Raw genomic sequence first — 20,755 nt, 5'->3', positions numbered from 1 at the left:
GGCCTTAGAGAGGGTGCAGAGGAGATTTACTAGAATGGTACCAGGAATGAGGGACTTCAGTTATGTGGAGAGACTGGAGAAGCTGGGATATGGGGATAGGGCGGGAAAGTGGAGTTGAGGTAGAAGATCAGACATGATCTTCTTGAATGGTGCAGCAGACTCAAGGGGCCGTATGGCCTACTCCTGCTCCTATTTCTTATGTTCTTAGAACAGAGAAGATTTAATAGAGGTGTTCAAAATCATGTTTGGTTTTGATAGAGTTAAAAAGGAGAAACTGTTTCCAGTGGCAGAAGGGTCAGTAACCAGAGGACACAGATTTAAGGTGATCGGCAAAAGAACCAGAGGCGATATGAGGAAAAAAATTTACGCAGCGAGTTGTTATGATCTGGAATGCACTGCCTGAAAGGGCGGTGGAAGCAGATTCAATAGTAACTTTCAAAAAGGAATTGGATAAATATTTGAAGGGTAAAAATTTGCAGGGCTATGGGGAAAGGGCAGGGGGAATGGGACTAATTGGATAGCTCTTTCAAAGAGCCAGCACAGGCACGATGGGCCGAATGGCCTCCTCCTGTGCTGTAAGATTCTATGATTCTAAAATGGTTATTTGAATTCCTTATGAACCGAATAAAAAGCTGGAAATCTAAAGTAAAAAAGGAAATTGCTGGAAACGCCGAGCCGGTCAGGCAGCATCTGTGGGGAGAGAAACAGTTAACGTTTCAGCCCGATGACCGACCTTTCAGCCGATTTCAGTGTAATTCTCAGTATAGTGGGTTTGAGCTTCTCGCGACTTGTGTTATTATTTACAACTTGTCCAAATAGAGCTGAAACCTTCACCCATCTCTCTGTCACCTCCTGACCTCGACGTCCCACAACCACTGCTGTCTCTGGATCCAGTGTCCGGGTTACAGCATTTACCTGGAATTTCTGAGTGGCTCCTTCCTTCTCTGCCTCCGTCACCCGGTCTGGATGAACCTGGAGAGAAACTTTCCGATATCCCCGCCGGATCTCTCCCTCTGAGGCCCCTGACCTGACGTCCAACACCTGGTAGAGGTCTGAGGTACCGAACGCCTCCTCACACTGTTCCAGCAACCCCATAACCGAGCGGGGTCCAGGCACCTGTCAACACAGCACAGACTGGATCAGAGGCAGTCCCCCCGAACCCAATACTCAGATACCAGGCACAGCCACCCCTCTGAGTATAGCCCAGACCCCCGCCCCTCTTCCCCAACATCCCCTCCATCCCTACCCCGCCTCCCTTAGACCCAATCCGGCTCTGCTTCCAGGCCCTGCCATCGAGCCTTTCGTTGCCTCATCCCACAGTCCGTGGCTCCCTCCTCCCACTGTCACTGTCCCCGGGTGGAACCTCTCTCCCCACCACCATCTCTCCCCTTCCCCCTCACGCACTATCCCCCATCACGCACAATCCCTCCCCCTCAATGTATGTATCTCTCCCCCTCCACCCACATCCCCATCTCCTCTCCCTCCCCCTCCCTCCCTCTCCCTCTCCCTCCCTCCCTCTCCCTCCCTCCCTCTCTCTCCCTCCCTCCCTCCCTCTCCCTCCCTCCCTCTCCCTCCCTCTCCCTCCCTCCCCCTCCCTCCCCCTCCCTCCCTCTCCCTCCCTCCCTCCCTCCCTCTCCCTCCCTCCCTCTCCCTCCCTCCCTCTCCCTCCCTCTCCCTCCTCTCCCCCACTTCTTCTCCCCCACTTCTTCTCCCCCCTCCCCATCTCTTCCTCTTCTGTCCCCCTCCTCTTCTGTCCCCCTCCCCTTCCCCCTCACTGCCCCTCCCCATCTCATACCCTCCCTTCTCCCTACCTCCCCTCTCCCTCCCTCCCCTTCTCGCACTCCCTCACCACTCCTCTATCGCTCTCTTCCCCCCCACACACTCCCCTCTCACCCCGCCACTGCTCTCCGTCCCTCCCCCATCTCTCCATCCCCCCCTCCCCAGAGCCCCCCCATCCCCCCCTCCCCAGAGCCCCCCCATCCCCCCACATCCCCCCCTCCCCAGAGCCCCCCATCTCCCCCTCTCTCTCTCGATACCCCCCCATCTCTCTCTCTCTCGATACCCCCCCCAACTCTCTCTCTCGATACCCCCCCCAACTCTCTCTCTCGATACCCCCCCCAACTCTCTCTCTCGATACCCCCCCCAACTCTCTCTCTCGATACCCCCCCCAACTCTCTCTCTCGATACCCCCCCCAACTCTCTCTCTCGATACCCCCCCCAACTCTCTCTCTCGATACCCCCCCAACTCTCTCTCTCGATACCCCCCCCAACTCTCTCTCTCGATACCCCCCCCAACTCTCTCTCTCGATACCCCCCCCGATACCCCCCCCAACTCTCTCTCTCGATACCCCCCCAACTCTCTCTTCTCTCTCCATCCCGCCCTTTCTCTCCCTCCCTCGCACTTTCCCTCCCTCTCTCGACGTCCACCCTCCCCTCTCCCTCCCTCCCCCAACCTCTACCTCCCCCATCCCCCCTTCCTCTCTCTCCCTCCTTCCCCCACCTCCCCCAACCTCTACCTCCCCCATCCCCCCCTTCCTCTCTCCCTCCTTCCCCCACCTCCCCCCTCTCTCTCCCCCCACCTCCCCCCTCTCTCTGCCCCCACCTCCCCCCTCTCTCTGCCCCCACCTCCCCCCTCTCTCTGCCCCCACCTCCCCCCTCTCTCTCCCCCCCCACCTCCCCCCTCTCTCTCCCCCCCCACCTCCCCCCACCTCCCCCCTCTCTCCCCCCCCACCTCCCCCCTCTCTCCCCCCCCACCTCCCCCCTCTCTCTCCCCCCCCACCTCCCCCCCCACCTCCCCCCTCTCTCTCCCCCCCCACCTCCCCCCTCTCTCTCCCCCCCACCTCCCCCCTCTCTCTCTCCCCCCCACCTCCCCCCTCTCTCTCTCCCCCCCACCTCCCCCCTCTCTCTCCCCCCCCACCTCCCCCCTCTCTCTTCCTCCACATTTCGACCCCCCCTCTCTCTCCACATTTCGACCCCCCCTCTCTCTCCACATTTCGACCCCCCCTCTCTCTCCACATTTCGACCCCCCCTCTCTCTCCACATTTCGACCCCCCCTCTCTCTCCACATTTCGACCCCCCCTCTCTCTCCACATTTCGACCCCCCCTCTCTCTCCACATTTCGACCCCCCCTCTCTCTCCACATTTCGACCCCCCCTCTCTCTCCACATTTCGACCCCCCCTCTCTCTCCACATTTCGACCCCCCCTCTCTCTCCACATTTCGACCCCCCCTCTCTCTCCACATTTCGACCCCCCCCCTCTCTCCACATTTCGACCCCCCCCCTCTCTCCACATTTCGACCCCCCCTCTCTCTCCACATTTCGACCCCCCCTCTCTCTCCACATTTCGACCCCCCCTCTCTCTCCACATTTCGACCCCCCCTCTCTCTCCACATTTCGACCCCCCCTCTCTCTCCACATTTCGACCCCCCCTCTCTCTCCACATTTCGACCCCCCCTCTCTCTCCACATTTCGACCCCCCCTCTCTCTCCACATTTCGACCCCCCCTCTCTCTCCACATTTCGACCCCCCCTCTCTCTCCACATTTCGACCCCCCCTCTCTCTCCACATTTCGACCCCCCCTCTCTCTCCACATTTCGACCCCCCCTCTCTCACCACATTTCGACCCCCCCTCTCTCACCACATTTCGACCCCCCCTCTCTCTCCACATTTCGACCCCCCCTCTCTCACCACATTTCGACCCCCCCTCTCTCTATATATTTCTCCCTCTCTCCCTCTCTCTCTCTGAAAATATATTTCTCCCCCTCTCCCTCTCTGAAAATATATTTCTCCCCCTCTCCCTCTCTGAAAATATATTTCTCCCCCTCTCCCTCTCTGAAAATATATTTCTCCCCCTCTCCCTCTCTGAAAATATATTTCTCCCCCTCTCCCTCTCTGAAAATATATTTCTCCCCCTCTCCCTCTCTGAAAATATATTTCTCCCCCTCTCCCTCTCTGAAAATATATTTCTCCCCCTCTCCCTGCACACAAATTTCTCCCCCTCTCCCTGCACACAAATTTCTCCCCCTCTCCCTGCACACAAATTTCTCCCCCTCTCCCTGCACACAAATTTCTCCCCCTCTCTCTGCACACAAATTTCTCCCCCTCTCTCTGCACACAAATTTCTCCCCCTCTCTCTGCACACAAATTTCTCCCCCTCTCTCTGCACACAAATTTCTCCCCCTCTCTCTGCACACAAATTTCTCCCCCTCTCTCTGCACACAAATTTCTCCCCCTCTCTCTGCACACAAATTTCTCCCCCTCTCTCTGCACACAAATTTCTCCCCCTCTCTCTGCACACAAATTTCTCCCCCTCTCTCTGCACACAAATTTCTCCCTCCCTCTCTCTCTCTCTCTGCAGAAATATTTCTCCCCCCTCTCTCTCTCTCTCTGCAGAAATATTTCTCCCCCCTCTCTCTCTGTATATATATTTCTCCCTCTCTCTCTCTGTATATATGTTTCTCCCCCCCTCTCTCTCTCTGTATATATGTTTCTCCCCCTCTCTCTCTCTGAACATATATTTCTCCCCCCTCTCTCTCTCTGTATATATATTTCTCTCGCTCTCTCTCTCTGTATATATGTTTCTCCCCCTCTCTCTCTCTGAACATATATTTCTCCCCCCTCTCTCTCTCTCTCTATGTATATTTCTCCCCCTCTCTTGCTCTCTATATATATTTCTCCCCCCTCTCTCGCTCTCTATATATATTCCCCCGCTCTCTCTCGACATATATTTCTTCCCCCCACCCTCTCTCTCGATGTATATATATTTCTCCCCCTCTCTCTCTCTCTCTCGATATATATATTTCTCCCCCCTCTCTCTCTCTCTCTGTAAATATATTTCTCCCCCTCTCTCTCTCTCTCGATATATATATTTCTCCCCCTCTCTCTCTCGATATATATATTTCTCCCCCCCTCTCTCTCTCTCTCGATATATATATTTCTCCCCCCCTCTCTCTCTGTATATATATTTCTCCCCCTCTCTCTCTCTGTATATATATTTCTCCCCCCTCTCTCTCTCTCTCTGTAAATATATTTCTCCCCCCTCTCTCTCTCTCTCTCTCTGTATATATATTTCTCCCCCCTCTCTCTCTCTCTCTCTCTGTAAATATATTTCTCCCCCTCTCTCTCTCTTGATATATATATTTCTCCCCCTCTCTCTCTCTTGATATATATATTTCTCCCCCTCTCTCTCTCTTGATATATATATTTCTCCCCCTCTCTCTCTCTCTCTCTCTCTCTCTCTCTCTGTAAATATATTTCTCCCCTCTCTCTCTCTCTCTCTCGATATATATATTTCTCCCCCCTCTCTCTCTCTCTCGATATATATATTTCTCCCCCTCTCTCTCTCTGTAAATATATATTTCTCCCCCCTCTCTCTCTCTCTCGATATATATATTTCTCCCCCTCTCTCTCTATATATATATTTCTCCCCCTCTCTCTCTCTCCATATATTTCTCCCCCTCTCTCTCTCTGTAAATATATATTTCTCCCCCCTCTCTCTCTCTCTCGATATATATATTTCTCCCCCCTCTCTCTCTCTCTCTGTAAATATATTTCTCCCCCTCTCTCTCTCTCTCGATATATATATTTCTCCCCCCCCTCTCTCTCTCTCTCGATAGATATATTTCTCCCCCTTCTCTCTCTCTCTCTCTCTCGGTGGAGATATATTTCTCCCCCTCTCTCTCTCTCTCTCTGTAAATATATTTCTCCCCCTCTCTCTCTCTCTGCAAATATATTTCTCCCCCTCTCTCTCTCTCTGCAAATATATTTCTCCCCCTCTCTCTCTCTGCAGAGATATTTCCCCCTCTCTCTCTCTCTGCAGAGATATTTCCCCCTCTCTCTCTGCAGAGATATTTCCCCCTCTCTCTCTGCAGAGATATTTCCCCCTCTCTCTCTGCAGAGATATTTCCCCCTCTCTCTCTGCAGAGATATTTCCCCCTCTCTCTCTGCAGAGATATTTCCCCCTCTCTCTCTGCAGAGATATTTCCCCCTCTCTCTCTGCAGAGATATTTCCCCCTCTCTCTCTGCAGAGATATTTCCCCCTCTCTCTCTGCAGAGATATTTCCCCCTCTCTCTCTGCAGAGATATTTCCCCCTCTCTCTCTGCAGAGATATTTCCCCCTCTCTCTCTGCAGAGATATTTCCCCCTCTCTCTCTGCAGAGATATTTCCCCCTCTCTCTCTGCAGAGATATTTCCCCCTCTCTCTCTGCAGAGATATTTCCCCCTCTCTCTCTGCAGAGATATTTCCCCCTCTCTCTCTGCAGAGATATTTCCCCCTCTCTCTCTGCAGAGATATTTCCCCCTCTCTCTCTGCAGAGATATTTCCCCCTCTCTCTCTGCAGAGATATTTCCCCCTCTCTCTCTGCAGAGATATTTCCCCCTCTCTCTCTGCAGAGATATTTCCCCCTCTCTCTCTGCAGAGATATTTCCCCCTCTCTCTCTGCAGAGATATTTCCCCCTCTCTCTCTGCAGAGATATTTCCCCCTCTCTCTCTGCAGAGATATTTCCCCCTCTCTCTCTGCAGAGATATTTCCCCCTCTCTCTCTGCAGAGATATTTCCCCCTCTCTCTCTGCAGAGATATTTCCCCCTCTCTCTCTGCAGAGATATTTCCCCCTCTCTCTCTGCAGAGATATTTCCCCCTCTCTCTCTGCAGAGATATTTCCCCCTCTCTCTCTGCAGAGATATTTCCCCCTCTCTCTCTGCAGAGATATTTCTCCCTCTCTCTCTGCAGAGATATTTCTCCCTCTCTCTCTGCATATATATTTCTCCCTCTCTCTCTGCATATATTTCTCTCCCTCTCTCTCTCTGTATATTTCTGTATATATATTTCTCTCCCTCTCACTCTCGGTATATATATTTCTCCCCCTCTCTCTCTCTGTATATATATTTCTCCTCTCTCTCTCTGTATATATATTTCTCCCTCTCTCTCTCTCTGTATATATATTTCTCTCCCTCTCTCTCTCTGTATATATATTTCTCCCTCTCTATCGTCTGTATATATATTTCTCTCCCCTCTCTCTCTGTATATATATTTCTCCCTCTCTCTCTCTGTATATATATTCTCCCCTCTCTCTCTGTATATATATTTCTCCCTCTCTCTCTCTCTGTATATATATTTCTCCCCCTCTCTCTCTCTGTATATATATTTCTCCCTCCTCTCTCTCTGTATATATATTTCTCCCCCTCTCTATCTCTGTATATATATTTCTCCCTCTCTCTCTCTGTATATATATTTCTCCCCTCTCTCTCTGTATATATATTTCTCCCTCTCTCTCTCTGTATATATATTTCTCCCCCTCTCTCTCTGTATATATATTTCTCCCTCTCTCTCTCTGTATATATATTTCTCCCCTCTCTCTCTCTGTATATATATTTCTCCCTCCTCTCTCTCTGTATATATATTTCTCCCCCTCTCTCTCTCTGTATATATATTTCTCCCCTCTCTCTCTCTGTATATATATTTCTCCCCCTCTCTCTCTCTGTATATATATTTCTCCCCTCTCTCTCTCTGTATATATATTTCTCCCCTCTCTCTCTCTGTATATATATTTCTCCCCTCTCTCTCTCTGTATATATATTTCTCCCCCTCTCTCTCTCTGTATATATATTTCTCCCTCTCTCTCTCTGTATATATATTTCTCCCCCTCTCTCTCTCTGTATATATATTTCTCCCCCTCTCTCTCTCTGTATATATATTTCTCCCCCTCTCTCTCTCTGTATATATATTTCTCCCTCCTCTCTCTCTCTGTATATATATTTCTCCCCTCTCTCTCTCTGTATATATATTTCTCCCCCTCTCTCTCTCTGTATATATATTTCTCCCCCTCTCTCTCTCTGTATATATATTTCTCCCCCTCTCTCTCTCTGTATATATATTTCTCCCCCTCTCTCTCTGTATATATATTTCTCCCCCCTCTCTCTCTCTGTATATATATTTCTCCCCTCTCTCTCTCTGTATATATATTTCTCCCCCTCTCTCTCTGTATATATATTTCTCCCTCCCTCTCTCTCTGTATATATATTTCTCCCCCCTCTCTATCTCTGTATATATATTTCTCCCCTCTCTCTCTCTGTATATATATTTCTCCCCCTCTCTCTCTGTATATATATTTCTCCCCTCTCTCTCTCTGTATATATATTTCTCCCCTCTCTCTCTCTGTATATATATTTCTCCCTCTCTCTCTCTGTATATATATTTCTCCCCCTCTCTCTCTCTGTATATATATTTCTCCCCCTCTCTCTCTGTATATATATTTCTCCCCCTCTCTCTCTCTGTATATATATTTCTCCCCCTCTCTCTCTCTGTATATATATTTCTCCCCCTCTCTCTCTCTGTATATATATTTCTCCCCTCTCTCTCTCTGTATATATATTTCTCCCCCTCTCTCTCTCTGTATATATATTTCTCCCCCTCTCTCTCTCTGTATATATATTTCTCCCTCTCTCTCTCTGTATATATATTTCTCCCCCTCTCTCTCTCTGTATATATATTTCTCCCCCTCTCTCTCTCTGTATATATATTTCTCCCCCTCTCTCTCTCTGTATATATATTTCTCCCCCTCTCTCTCTCTGTATATATATTTCTCCCCTCTCTCTCTCTGTATATATATTTCTCCCCCTCTCTCTCTCTGTATATATATTTCTCCCCTCTCTCTCTCTGTATATATATTTCTCCCCCTCTCTCTCTCTGTATATATATTTCTCCCCCTCTCTCTCTGTATATATATTTCTCCCCCCTCTCTCTCTCTGTATATATATTTCTCCCCCTCTCTCTCTCTGTATATATATTTCTCCCCCTCTCTCTCTCTGTATATATATTTCTCCCCCTCTCTCTCTCTGTATATATATTTCTCCCCCTCTCTCTCTGTATATATATTTCTCCCCCTCTCTCTCTCTGTATATATATTTCTCCCCCTCTCTCTCTCTGTATATATATTTCTCCCCCTCTCTCTCTGTATATATATTTCTCCCCCTCTCTCTCTCTGTATATATATTTCTCCCCCCTCTCTCTCTGTATATATATTTCTCTCCCTCTCTCTCTCTGTATATATATTTCTCCCCCCTCTCTCTCTGTATATATATTTCTCTCCCTCTCTCTCTCTGTATATATATTTCTCCCCCTCTCTCTCTGTATATATATTTCTCTCCCTCTCTCTCTCTGTATATATATTTCTCCCCCCTCTCTCTCTGTATATATATTTCTCTCCCCTCTCTCTCTCTGTATATATATTTCTCCCCCCTCTCTCTCTGTATATATATTTCTCCTCTCTCTCTGTATATATTTCTCCCTCCCTCTCTCTGTATATATATTTCTCCCCCCTCTCTCTCTCTGTATATATATTTCTCCCTCCCTCTCTCTCTGTATATATATTTCTCTCCCTCTCTCTCTCTGTATATATATTTCTCCCCCCTCTCTCTCTCTGTATATATATTTCTCCCTCCCTCTCTCTCTGTATATATATTTCTCTCCCTCTCTCTCTCTCTGTATATATATTTCTCCCCCTCTCTCTCTCTGTATATATATTTCTCCCCCCTCTCTCTCTCTGTATATATATTTCTCCCTCCCTCTCTCTCTGTATATATATTTCTCTCCCTCTCTCTCTCTGTATATATATTTCTCCCCCTCTCTCTCTCTGTATATATATTTCTCCCTCCCTCTCTCTCTGTATATATATTTCTCTCCCTCTCTCTCTCTCTGTATATATATTTCTCCCCCTCTCTCTCTCTGTATATATATTTCTCCCCCTCTCTCTCTGTATATATATTTCTCCCCCCTCTCTCTCTCTGTATATATATTTCTCCCCCTCTCTCTCTCTGTATATATATTTCTCCCCCCTCTCTCTCTGTATATATATTTCTCTCCCTCTCTCTCTCTGTATATATATTTCTCCCCCCTCTCTCTCTCTGTATATATATTTCTCCCCCCTCTCTCTCTGTATATATATTTCTCTCCCTCTCTCTCTCTGTATATATATTTCTCCCCCCTCTCTCTCTGTATATATATTTCTCTCCCTCTCTCTCTCTGTATATATATTTCTCCCCCCTCTCTCTCTCTGTATATATATTTCTCCCCCTCTCTCTCTCTGTATATATATTTCTCCCTCTCTCTCTCTCTCTGTATATATATTTCTCCCTCTCTCTCTCTGTATATATATTTCTCCCCCCTCTCTCTCTCTGTATATATATTTCTCCCTCTCTCTCTCTCTCTGTATATATATTTCTCCCCCTCTCTCTCTCTGTATATATATTTCTCCCTCTCTCTCTCTGTATATATATTTCTCCCTCTCTCTCTCTCTGTATATATATTTCTCTCCCTCTCTCTCTCTGTATATATATTTCTCCCTCTCTCTCTGTATATATATTTCTCTCCCTCTCTCTCTCTGTATATATATTTCTCCCCCTCTCTCTCTCTGTATATATATTTCTCCCTCTCTCTCTCTGTATATATATTTCTCCCTCTCTCTCTCTGTGTATATATTTCTCTCCCTCTCTCTCTCTGTATATATATTTCTCCCTCTCTCTCTCTGTATATATATTTCTCCCTCTCTCTCTCTCTGTATATATATTTCTCCCTCTCTCTCTCTGTATATATATTTCTCCCTCTCTCTCTCTCTGTATATATATTTCTCTCCCTCTCTCTCTCTGTATATATATTTCTCTCCCTCTCTCTCTCTGTATATATATTTCTCCCCCTCTCTCTCTCTGTATATATATTTCTCCCTCTCTCTCTCTCTGTATATATATTTCTCCCCCTCTCTCTCTCTGTATATATATTTCTCCCTCTCTCTCTCTCTGTATATATATTTCTCCCTCTCTCTCTCTCTGTATATATATTTCTCCCCCTCTCTCTCTGTATATATATTTCTCCCCCTCTCTCTCTGTATATATATTTCTCCCCCTCTCTCTCTGTATATATATTTCTCCCCCTCTCTCTCTGTATATATATTTCTCCCCCTCTCTCTCTCTGTATATATATTTCTCCCTCTCTCTCTCTCTGTATATATATTTCTCCCTCTCTCTCTCTCTGTATATATATTTCTCCCCCTCTCTCTCTGTATATATATTTCTCCCCCTCTCTCTCTGTATATATATTTCTCCCCCTCTCTCTCTGTATATATATTTCTCCCTCTCTCTCTCTGTATATATATTTCTCCCCCTCTCTCTCTGTATATATATTTCTCCCCCTCTCTCTCTGTATATATATTTCTCCCCCTCTCTCTCTGTATATATATTTCTCCCCCTCTCTCTCTGTATATATATTTCTCTCCCTCTCTCTCTCTGTATATATATTTCTCCCCCTCTCTCTCTCTGTATATATATTTCTCCCCCCTCTCTCTCTCTGTATATATATTTCTCCCCCTCTCTCTCTGTATATATATTTCTCCCCCTCTCTCTCTGTATATATATTTCTCCCTCTCTCTCTCTGTATATATATTTCTCCCCCTCTCTCTCTGTATATATATTTCTCTCCCTCTCTCTGTATATATATTTCTCCCCCTCTCTCTCTCTCTGTATATATATTTCTCCCTCTCTCTCTCTGTATATATATTTCTCCCCCTCTCTCTCTCTGTATATATATTTCTCCCCCTCTCTCTCTGTATATATATTTCTCTCCCTCTCTCTGTATATATATTTCTCCCCCTCTCTCTCTCTCTGTATATATATTTCTCCCCCTCTCTCTCTGTATATATATTTCTCCCCCTCTCTCTCTCTGTATATATATTTCTCCCCCTCTCTCTCTCTGTATATATATTTCTCCCCCTCTCTCTCTGTATATATATTTCTCCCCCTCTCTCTCTGTATATATATTTCTCCCTCTCTCTCTCTGTATATATATTTCTCCCCCTCTCTCTCTGTATATATATTTCTCCCTCTCTCTCTCTGTATATATATTTCTCCCTCTCTCTCTCTGTATATATATTTCTCCCTCTCTCTCTCTGTATATATATTTCTCCCCCTCTCTCTCTCTGTATATATATTTCTCCCCCTCTCTCTCTGTATATATATTTCTCCCCCTCTCTCTCTGCATATATATTTCTCCCTCTCTCTCTCTGTATATATATTTCTCCCCCTCTCTCTCTGGATATATATTTCTCCCCCTCTCTCTCTGTATATATATTTCTCCCTCTCTCTCTCTGTATATATATTTCTCCCCCTCTCTCTCTGTATATATATTTCTCCCTCTCTCTCTCTGTATATATATTTCTCCCCCTCTCTCTCTGTATATATATTTCTCCCCCCTCTCTCTCTCTGTATATATATTTCTCCCTCTCTCTCTCTGTATATATATTTCTCTCCCTCTCTCTGTATATATATTTCTCCCTCTCTCTCTCTGTATATATATTTCTCCCTCTCTCTCTCTGTATATATATTTCTCTCCCTCTCTCTGTATATATATTTCTCCCCCTCTCTCTCTCTGTATATATATTTCTCCCCCTCTCTCTCTCTGTATATATATTTCTCCCCCCTCTCTCTCTCTGTATATATATTTCTCCCTCTCTCTCTCTGTATATATATTTCTCTCCCTCTCTCTGTATATATATTTCTCCCTCTCTCTCTCTGTATATATATTTCTCCCTCTCTCTCTCTGTATATATATTTCTCTCCCTCTCTCTGTATATATATTTCTCCCCCCTCTCTCTCTCTGTATATATATTTCTCCCCCCTCTCTCTCTCTGTATATATATTTCTCCCCCTCTCTCTCTCTGTATATATATTTCTCCCCCCTCTCTCTATATATATTTATAAATATTTATATTTATTTGATTTTTTTACCTCACTCGACGTTCCTCAGTTTTGGAATTTTCTCTCTCCCGCCAAAGATCGATTTCAACGTCACCGGAAGTGCGTCCCAGTGATCCGGAAGCGGTATTTGGACATGTGACCATGGCAAGCGACTCTGGAACAGCGCATGCGCCACTTGCGGCCACCTCTGACCCGGAGCCCAGGGGCAGTGAGAGAGGATCAGAGCGCCTCCTGCTGGTCGCAGATATTATAATCCACAGTGTGCAGTTTATTATAATCCACAGTGTGCAGTTTATTATAATCCACAGTGTGCAGTTTATTATAATCCACAGTGTGCAGTTTATTATAATCCACAGTGTGCAGTTTATTATAATCCACAGTGTGCAGTTTATTATATTCCACAGTGTGCAGTTTATTATAATCCACAGTGTGCAGTTTATTATAATCCACAGTGTGCAGTTTATTATAATCCACAGTGTGCAGTTTATTATAATCCACAGTGTGCAGTTTATTATAATCCACAGTGTGCAGTTTATTATAATCCACAGTGTGCAGTTTATTATAATCCACAGTGTGCAGTTTATTATAATCCACAGTGTACAGTTTATTATAATCCACAGTGTGCAGTTTATTATAATCCACAGTGTGCAGTTTATTATAATCCACAGTGTACAGTTTATTATAATCCACAGTGTGCAGTTTATTATAATCCACAGTGTACAGTTTATTATAATCCACAGTGTGCAGTTTATTATAATCCACAGTGTACAGTTTATTATAATCCACAGTGTGCAGTTTATTATAATCCACAGTGTACAGTTTATTATAATCCACAGTGTGCAGTTTATTATAATCCACAGTGTACAGTTTATTATAATCCACAGTGTGCAGTTTATTATAATCCACAGTGTACAGTTTATTATAATCCACAGTGTACAGTTTATTATAATCCACAGTGTGCAGTTTATTATAATCCACAGTGTGCAGTTTATTATAATCCACAGTGTGCAGTTTATTATAATCCACAGTGTACAGTTTATTATAATCCACAGTGTACAGTTTATTATAATCCACAGTGTGCAGTTTATTATAATCCACAGTGTACAGTTTATTATAATCCACAGTGTACAGTTTATTATAATCCACAGTGTGCAGTTTATTATAATCCACAGTGTGCAGTTTATTATAATCCACAGTGTGCAGTTTATTATAATCCACAGTGTGCAGTTTATTATAATCCACAGTGTGCAGTTTATTATAATCCACAGTGTGCAGTTTATTATAATCCACAGTGTACAGTTTATTATAATCCACAGTGTGCAGTTTATTATAATCCACAGTGTGCAGTTTATTATAATCCACAGTGTGCAGTTTATTATAATCCACAGTGTACAGTTTATTATAATCCACAGTGTACAGTTTATTATAATCCACAGTGTGCAGTTTATTATAATCCACAGTGTACAGTTTATTATAATCCACAGTGTGCAGTTTATTATAATCCACAGTGTGCAGTTTATTATAATCCACAATGTGCAGTTTATTATAATCCACAGTGTGCAGTTTATTATAATCCACAGTGTGCAGTTTATTATAATCCACAGTGTACAGTTTATTATAATCCACAGTGTACAGTTTATTATAATCCACAATGTACAGTTTATTATAATCCACAGTGTGCAGTTTATTATAATCCACAGTGTACAGTTTATTATAATCCACAATGTACAGTTTATTATAATCCACAGTGTGCAGTTTATTATAATCCACAGTGTGCAGTTTATTATAATCCACAGTGTACAGTTTATTATAATCCACAGTGTACAGTTTATTATAATCCACAGTGTGCAGTTTATTATAATCCACAGTGTACAGTTTATTATAATCCACAGTGTACAGTTTATTATAATCCACAGTGTACAGTTTATTATAATCCACAATGTACAGTTTATTATAATCCACAGTGTGCAGTTTATTATAATCCACAGTGTACAGTTTATTATAATCCACAGTGTACAGTTTATTATAATCCACAGTGTACAGTTTATTATAATCCACAGTGTGCAGTTTATTATAATCCACAGTGTGCAGTTTATTATAATCCACAATGTGCAGTTTATTATAATCCACAGTGTGCAGTTTATTATAATCCACAGTGTGCAGTTTATTATAATCCACAGTGTGCAGTTTATTATAATCCACAGTGTACAGTTTATTATAATCCACAGTGTACAGTTTATTATAATCCACAGTGTACAGTTTATTATAATCCACAGTGTGCAGTTTATTATAATCCACAGTGTGCAGTTTATTATAATCCACAGTGTGCAGTTTATTATAATCCACAGTGTACAGTTTATTATAATCCACAGTGTACAGTTTATTATAATCCACAGTGTGCAGTTTATTATAATCCACAGTGTGCAGTTTATTATAATCCACAGTGTACAGTTTATTATAATCCACAGTGTACAGTTTATTATAATCCACAGTGTACAGTTTATTATAATCCACAGTGTGCAGTTTATTATAATCCACAGTGTGCAGTTTATTATAATCCACAGTGTGCAGTTTATTATAATCCACAGTGTACAGTTTATTATAATCCACAGTGTGCAGTTTATTATAATCCACAGTGTGCAGTTTATTATAATCCACAGTGTGCAGTTTATTATAATCCACAGTGTGCAGTTTATTATAATCCACAGTGTACAGTTTATTATAATCCACAGTGTACAGTTTATTATAATCCACAGTGTGCAGTTTATTATAATCCACAGTGTGCAGTTTATTATAATCCACAGTGTACAGTTTATTATAATCCACAGTGTACAGTTTATTATAATCCACAGTGTACAGTTTATTATAATCCACAGTGTGCAGTTTATTATAATCCACAGTGTGCAGTTTATTATAATCCACAGTGTGCAGTTTATTATAATCCACAATGTGCAGTTTATTATAATCCACAGTGTGCAGTTTATTATAATCCACAGTGTGCAGTTTATTATAATCCACAGTGTGCAGTTTATTATAATCCACAGTGTACAGTTTATTATAATCCACAGTGTACAGTTTATTATAATCCACAGTGTACAGTTTATTATAATCCACAGTGTGCAGTTTATTATAATCCACAGTGTGCAGTTTATTATAATCCACAGTGTACAGTTTATTATAATCCACAGTGTGCAGTTTATTATAATCCACAGTGTGCAGTTTATTATAATCCACAGTGTGCAGTTTATTATAATCCACAGTGTGCAGTTTATTATAATCCACAGTGTGCAGTTTATTATAATCCACAGTGTGCAGTTTATTATAATCCACAGTGTGCAGTTTATTATAATCCACGGAGTGCAGTTTATTATAATCCACAGTGTGCAGTTTATTATAATCCACGGAGTGCAGTTTATTATAATCCACGGAGTGCAGTTTATTATAATCCACAGTGTGCAGTTTATTATAATCCACAGTGTGCAGTTTATTATAATCCTCAGTGTACAGTTTATTATAATCCACAGTGTGCAGTTTATTATAATCCACAGTGTACAGTTTATTATAATCCACAGTGTGCAGTTTATTATAATCCACAGTGTGCAGTTTATTATAATCCACGGAGTGCAGTTTATTATAATCCACAGTGTGCAGTTTATTATAATCCACAGTGTGCAGTTTATTATAATCCACGGAGTGCAGTTTATTATAATCCTCAGTGTGCAGTTTATTATAATCCACAGTGTGCAGTTTATTATAATCCACAGTGTGCAGTTTATTATAATCCACAGTGTGCAGTTTATTATAATCCTCAGTGTGCAGTTTATTATAATCCACAGTGTGCAGTTTATTATAATCCTCAGTGTGCAGTTTATTATAATCCACAGTGTACAGTTTATTATAATCCACAGTGTGCAGTTTATTATAATCCACAGTGTACAGTTTATTATAATCCACAGTGTGCAGTTTATTATAATCCACAGTGTGCAGTTTATTATAATCCACGGAGTGCAGTTTATTATAATCCACAGTGTGCAGTTTATTATAATCCACAGTGTGCAGTTTATTATAATCCACGGAGTGCAGTTTATTATAATCCTCAGTGTGCAGTTTATTATAATCCACAGTGTGCAGTTTATTATAATCCTCAGTGTGCAGTTTATTATAATCCACAGTGTACAGTTTATTATAATCCACAGTGTGCAGTTTATTATAATCCACAATGTGCAGTTTATTATAATCCACAGTGTGCAGTTTATTATAATCCACAGTGTGCAGTTTATTATAATCCACAGTGTACAGTTTATTATAATCCACAGTGTACAGTTCATTATAATCCACAGTGTACAGTTTATTATAATCCACAGTGTACAGTTTATTATAATCCACAGTGTGCAGTTTATTATAATCCACAGTGTACAGTTTATTATAATCCACAGTGTGCAGTTTATTATAATCCACAGTGTGCAGTTTATTATAATCCACAGTGTGCAGTTTATTATAATCCACAGTGTGCAGTTTATTATAATCCACAGTGTACAGTTTATTATAATCCACAGTGTGCAGTTTATTATAATCCACAGTGTGCAGTTTATTATAATCCACAGTGTGCAGTTTATTATAATCCACAGTGTGCAGTTTATTATAATCCACAGTGTGCAGTTTATTATAATCCACAGTGTGCAGTTTATTATAATCCACAGTGTGCAGTTTATTATAATCCACAGTGTGCAGTTTATTATAATCCACAGTGTGCAGTTTATTATAATCCACAGTGTGCAGTTTATTATAATCCACAGTGCGCAGTTTATTATAATCCACAGTGCGCAGTTTATTATAATCCACAGTGTGCAGTTTATTATAATCCACAGTGTGCAGTTTATTATAATCCACAGTGTACAGTTTATTATAATCCACAGTGTGCAGTTTATTATAATCCACAGTGTGCAGTTTATTATAATCCACAGTGTGCAGTTTATTATAATCCACAGTGTGCAGTTTATTATAATCCACAGTGTACAGTTTATTATAATCCACAGTGTGCAGTTTATTATAATCCACAGTGTGCAGTTTATTATAATCCACAGTGTGCAGTTTATTATAATCCACAGTGTACAGTTTATTATAATCCACAGTGTGCAGTTTATTATAATCCACAGTGTGCAGTTTATTATAATCCACAGTGTGCAGTTTATTATAATCCACAGTGTGCAGTTTATTATAATCCACAGTGTGCAGTTTATTATAATCCACAGTGTGCAGTTTATTATAATCCACAGTGTGCAGTTTATTATAATCCACAGTGTACAGTTTATTATAATCCACAGTGTACAGTTTATTATAATCCACAGTGTGCAGTTTATTATAATCCACAGTGTACAGTTTATTATAATCCACAGTGTACAGTTTATTATAATCCACAGTGTACAGTTTATTATAATCCACAGTGTACAGTTTATTATAATCCACAGTGTACAGTTTATTATAATCCACAGTGTGCAGTTTATTATAATCCACAGTGTGCAGTTTATTATAATCCACAGTGTGCAGTTTATTATAATCCACAGTGTGCAGTTTATTATAATCCACAGTGTGCAGTTTATTATAATCCACAGTGTACAGTTTATTATAATCCACAGTGTGCAGTTTATTATAATCCACAGTGTGCAGTTTATTATAATCCACAGTGTGCAGTTTATTATAATCCACAGTGTGCAGTTTATTATAATCCACAGTGTGCAGTTTATTATAATCCACAGTGTACAGTTTATTACAATCCACAGTGTACAGTTTATTATAATCCACAGTGTACAGTTTATTATAGTCCACAGTGTGCAGTTTATTATAATCCACAGTGTGCAGTTTATTATAATCCACAGTGTGCAGTTTATTATAATCCACAGTGTGCAGTTTATTATAATCCACAATGTGCAGTTTATTACAATCCACAGTGTGCAGTTTATTATAATCCACAGTGTGCAGTTTATTATAATCCACAGTGTGCAGTTTATTATAATCCACAGTGTGCAGTTTATTATAATCCACAGTGTGCAGTTTATTATAATCCACAGTGTGCAGTTTATTATAATCCACAGTGTGCAGTTTATTATAATCCACAGTGTGCAGTTTATTATAATCCACAGTGTGCAGTTTATTATAATCCACAGTGTACAGTTTATTATAATCCACAGTGTGCAGTTTATTATAATCCACAGTGTGCAGTTTATTATAATCCACAGTGTGCAGTTTATTATAATCCACAGTGTACAGTTTATTATAATCCACAGTGTGCAGTTTATTATAATCCACAGTGTGCAGTTTATTATAATCCACAGTGTGCAGTTTATTATAATCCACAGTGTACAGTTTATTATAATCCACAGTGTACAGTTTATTATAATCCACAGTGTGCAGTTTATTATAATCCACAGTGTACAGTTTATTATAATCCACAGTGTGCAGTTTATTATAATCCACAGTGTGCAGTTTATTATAATCCACAATGTGCAGTTTATTATAATCCACAGTGTGCAGTTTATTATAATCCACAGTGTGCAGTTTATTATAATCCACAGTGTACAGTTTATTATAATCCACAGTGTACAGTTTATTATAATCCACAATGTACAGTTTATTATAATCCACAGTGTGCAGTTTATTATAATCCACAGTGTACAGTTTATTATAATCCACAGTGTACAGTTTATTATAATCCACAATGTACAGTTTATTATAATCCACAGTGTGCAGTTTATTATAATCCACAGTGTACAGTTTATTATAATCCACAATGTACAGTTTATTATAATCCACAGTGTGCAGTTTATTATAATCCACAGTGTGCAGTTTATTATAATCCACAGTGTACAGTTTATTATAATCCACAGTGTACAGTTTATTATAATCCACAGTGTGCAGTTTATTATAATCCACAGTGTACAGTTTATTATAATCCACAGTGTACAGTTTATTATAATCCACAGTGTACAGTTTATTATAATCCACAATGTACAGTTTATTATAATCCACAGTGTGCAGTTTATTATAATCCACAGTGTACAGTTTATTATAATCCACAGTGTACAGTTTATTATAATCCACAGTGTACAGTTTATTATAATCCACAGTGTGCAGTTTATTATAATCCACAGTGTGCAGTTTATTATAATCCACAATGTGCAGTTTATTATAATCCACAGTGTGCAGTTTATTATAATCCACAGTGTGCAGTTTATTATAATCCACAGTGTGCAGTTTATTATAATCCACAGTGTACAGTTTATTATAATCCACAGTGTACAGTTTATTATAATCCACAGTGTACAGTTTATTATAATCCACAGTGTGCAGTTTATTATAATCCACAGTGTGCAGTTTATTATAATCCACAGTGTGCAGTTTATTATAATCCACAGTGTACAGTTTATTATAATCCACAGTGTACAGTTTATTATAATCCACAGTGTGCAGTTTATTATAATCCACAGTGTGCAGTTTATTATAATCCACAGTGTACAGTTTATTATAATCCACAGTGTACAGTTTATTATAATCCACAGTGTACAGTTTATTATAATCCACAGTGTGCAGTTTATTATAATCCACAGTGTGCAGTTTATTATAATCCACAGTGTGCAGTTTATTATAATCCACAGTGTACAGTTTATTATAATCCACAGTGTGCAGTTTATTATAATCCACAGTGTGCAGTTTATTATAATCCACAGTGTGCAGTTTATTATAATCCACAGTGTGCAGTTTATTATAATCCACAGTGTACAGTTTATTATAATCCACAGTGTACAGTTTATTATAATCCACAGTGTGCAGTTTATTATAATCCACAGTGTGCAGTTTATTATAATCCACAGTGTACAGTTTATTATAATCCACAGTGTACAGTTTATTATATTCCACAGTGTACAGTTTATTATAATCCACAGTGTGCAGTTTATTATAATCCACAGTGTGCAGTTTATTATAATCCACAGTGTGCAGTTTATTATAATCCACAAT

The 20,755-nt window shown here is 41.1% G+C and overlaps 1 protein-coding gene across 1 annotated transcript in view; it reads right to left on the bottom strand.

Annotated features, from left to right (window-relative positions):
- Positions 1–12,859, bottom strand: part of dnajc9 (DnaJ (Hsp40) homolog, subfamily C, member 9) — a 30,013-nt gene extending 17,154 nt beyond the window's left edge. The window contains exons 1-2 of the mRNA XM_067972771.1: positions 12,773–12,859; positions 916–1,116 (exon numbers count right to left, since the gene is read on the bottom strand). Of these exons, the coding sequence (XP_067828872.1) occupies positions 916–1,095 (180 nt within the window). The 5' untranslated portion in view covers positions 1,096–1,116; positions 12,773–12,859. The remainder of the gene's footprint in view (positions 1–915; positions 1,117–12,772) is intronic.
- Between the last annotated feature and the right edge of the window lie 7,896 nt (positions 12,860–20,755).

This window comes from Heptranchias perlo, chromosome 36 (genome assembly GCF_035084215.1).
Source record: "Heptranchias perlo isolate sHepPer1 chromosome 36, sHepPer1.hap1, whole genome shotgun sequence".
NCBI lineage: Eukaryota > Metazoa > Chordata > Chondrichthyes > Hexanchiformes > Hexanchidae > Heptranchias > Heptranchias perlo.
The sequence above is the reverse complement of the archived record's forward strand: the minus strand, read 5'-3'. Positions and strand labels throughout refer to the sequence as shown.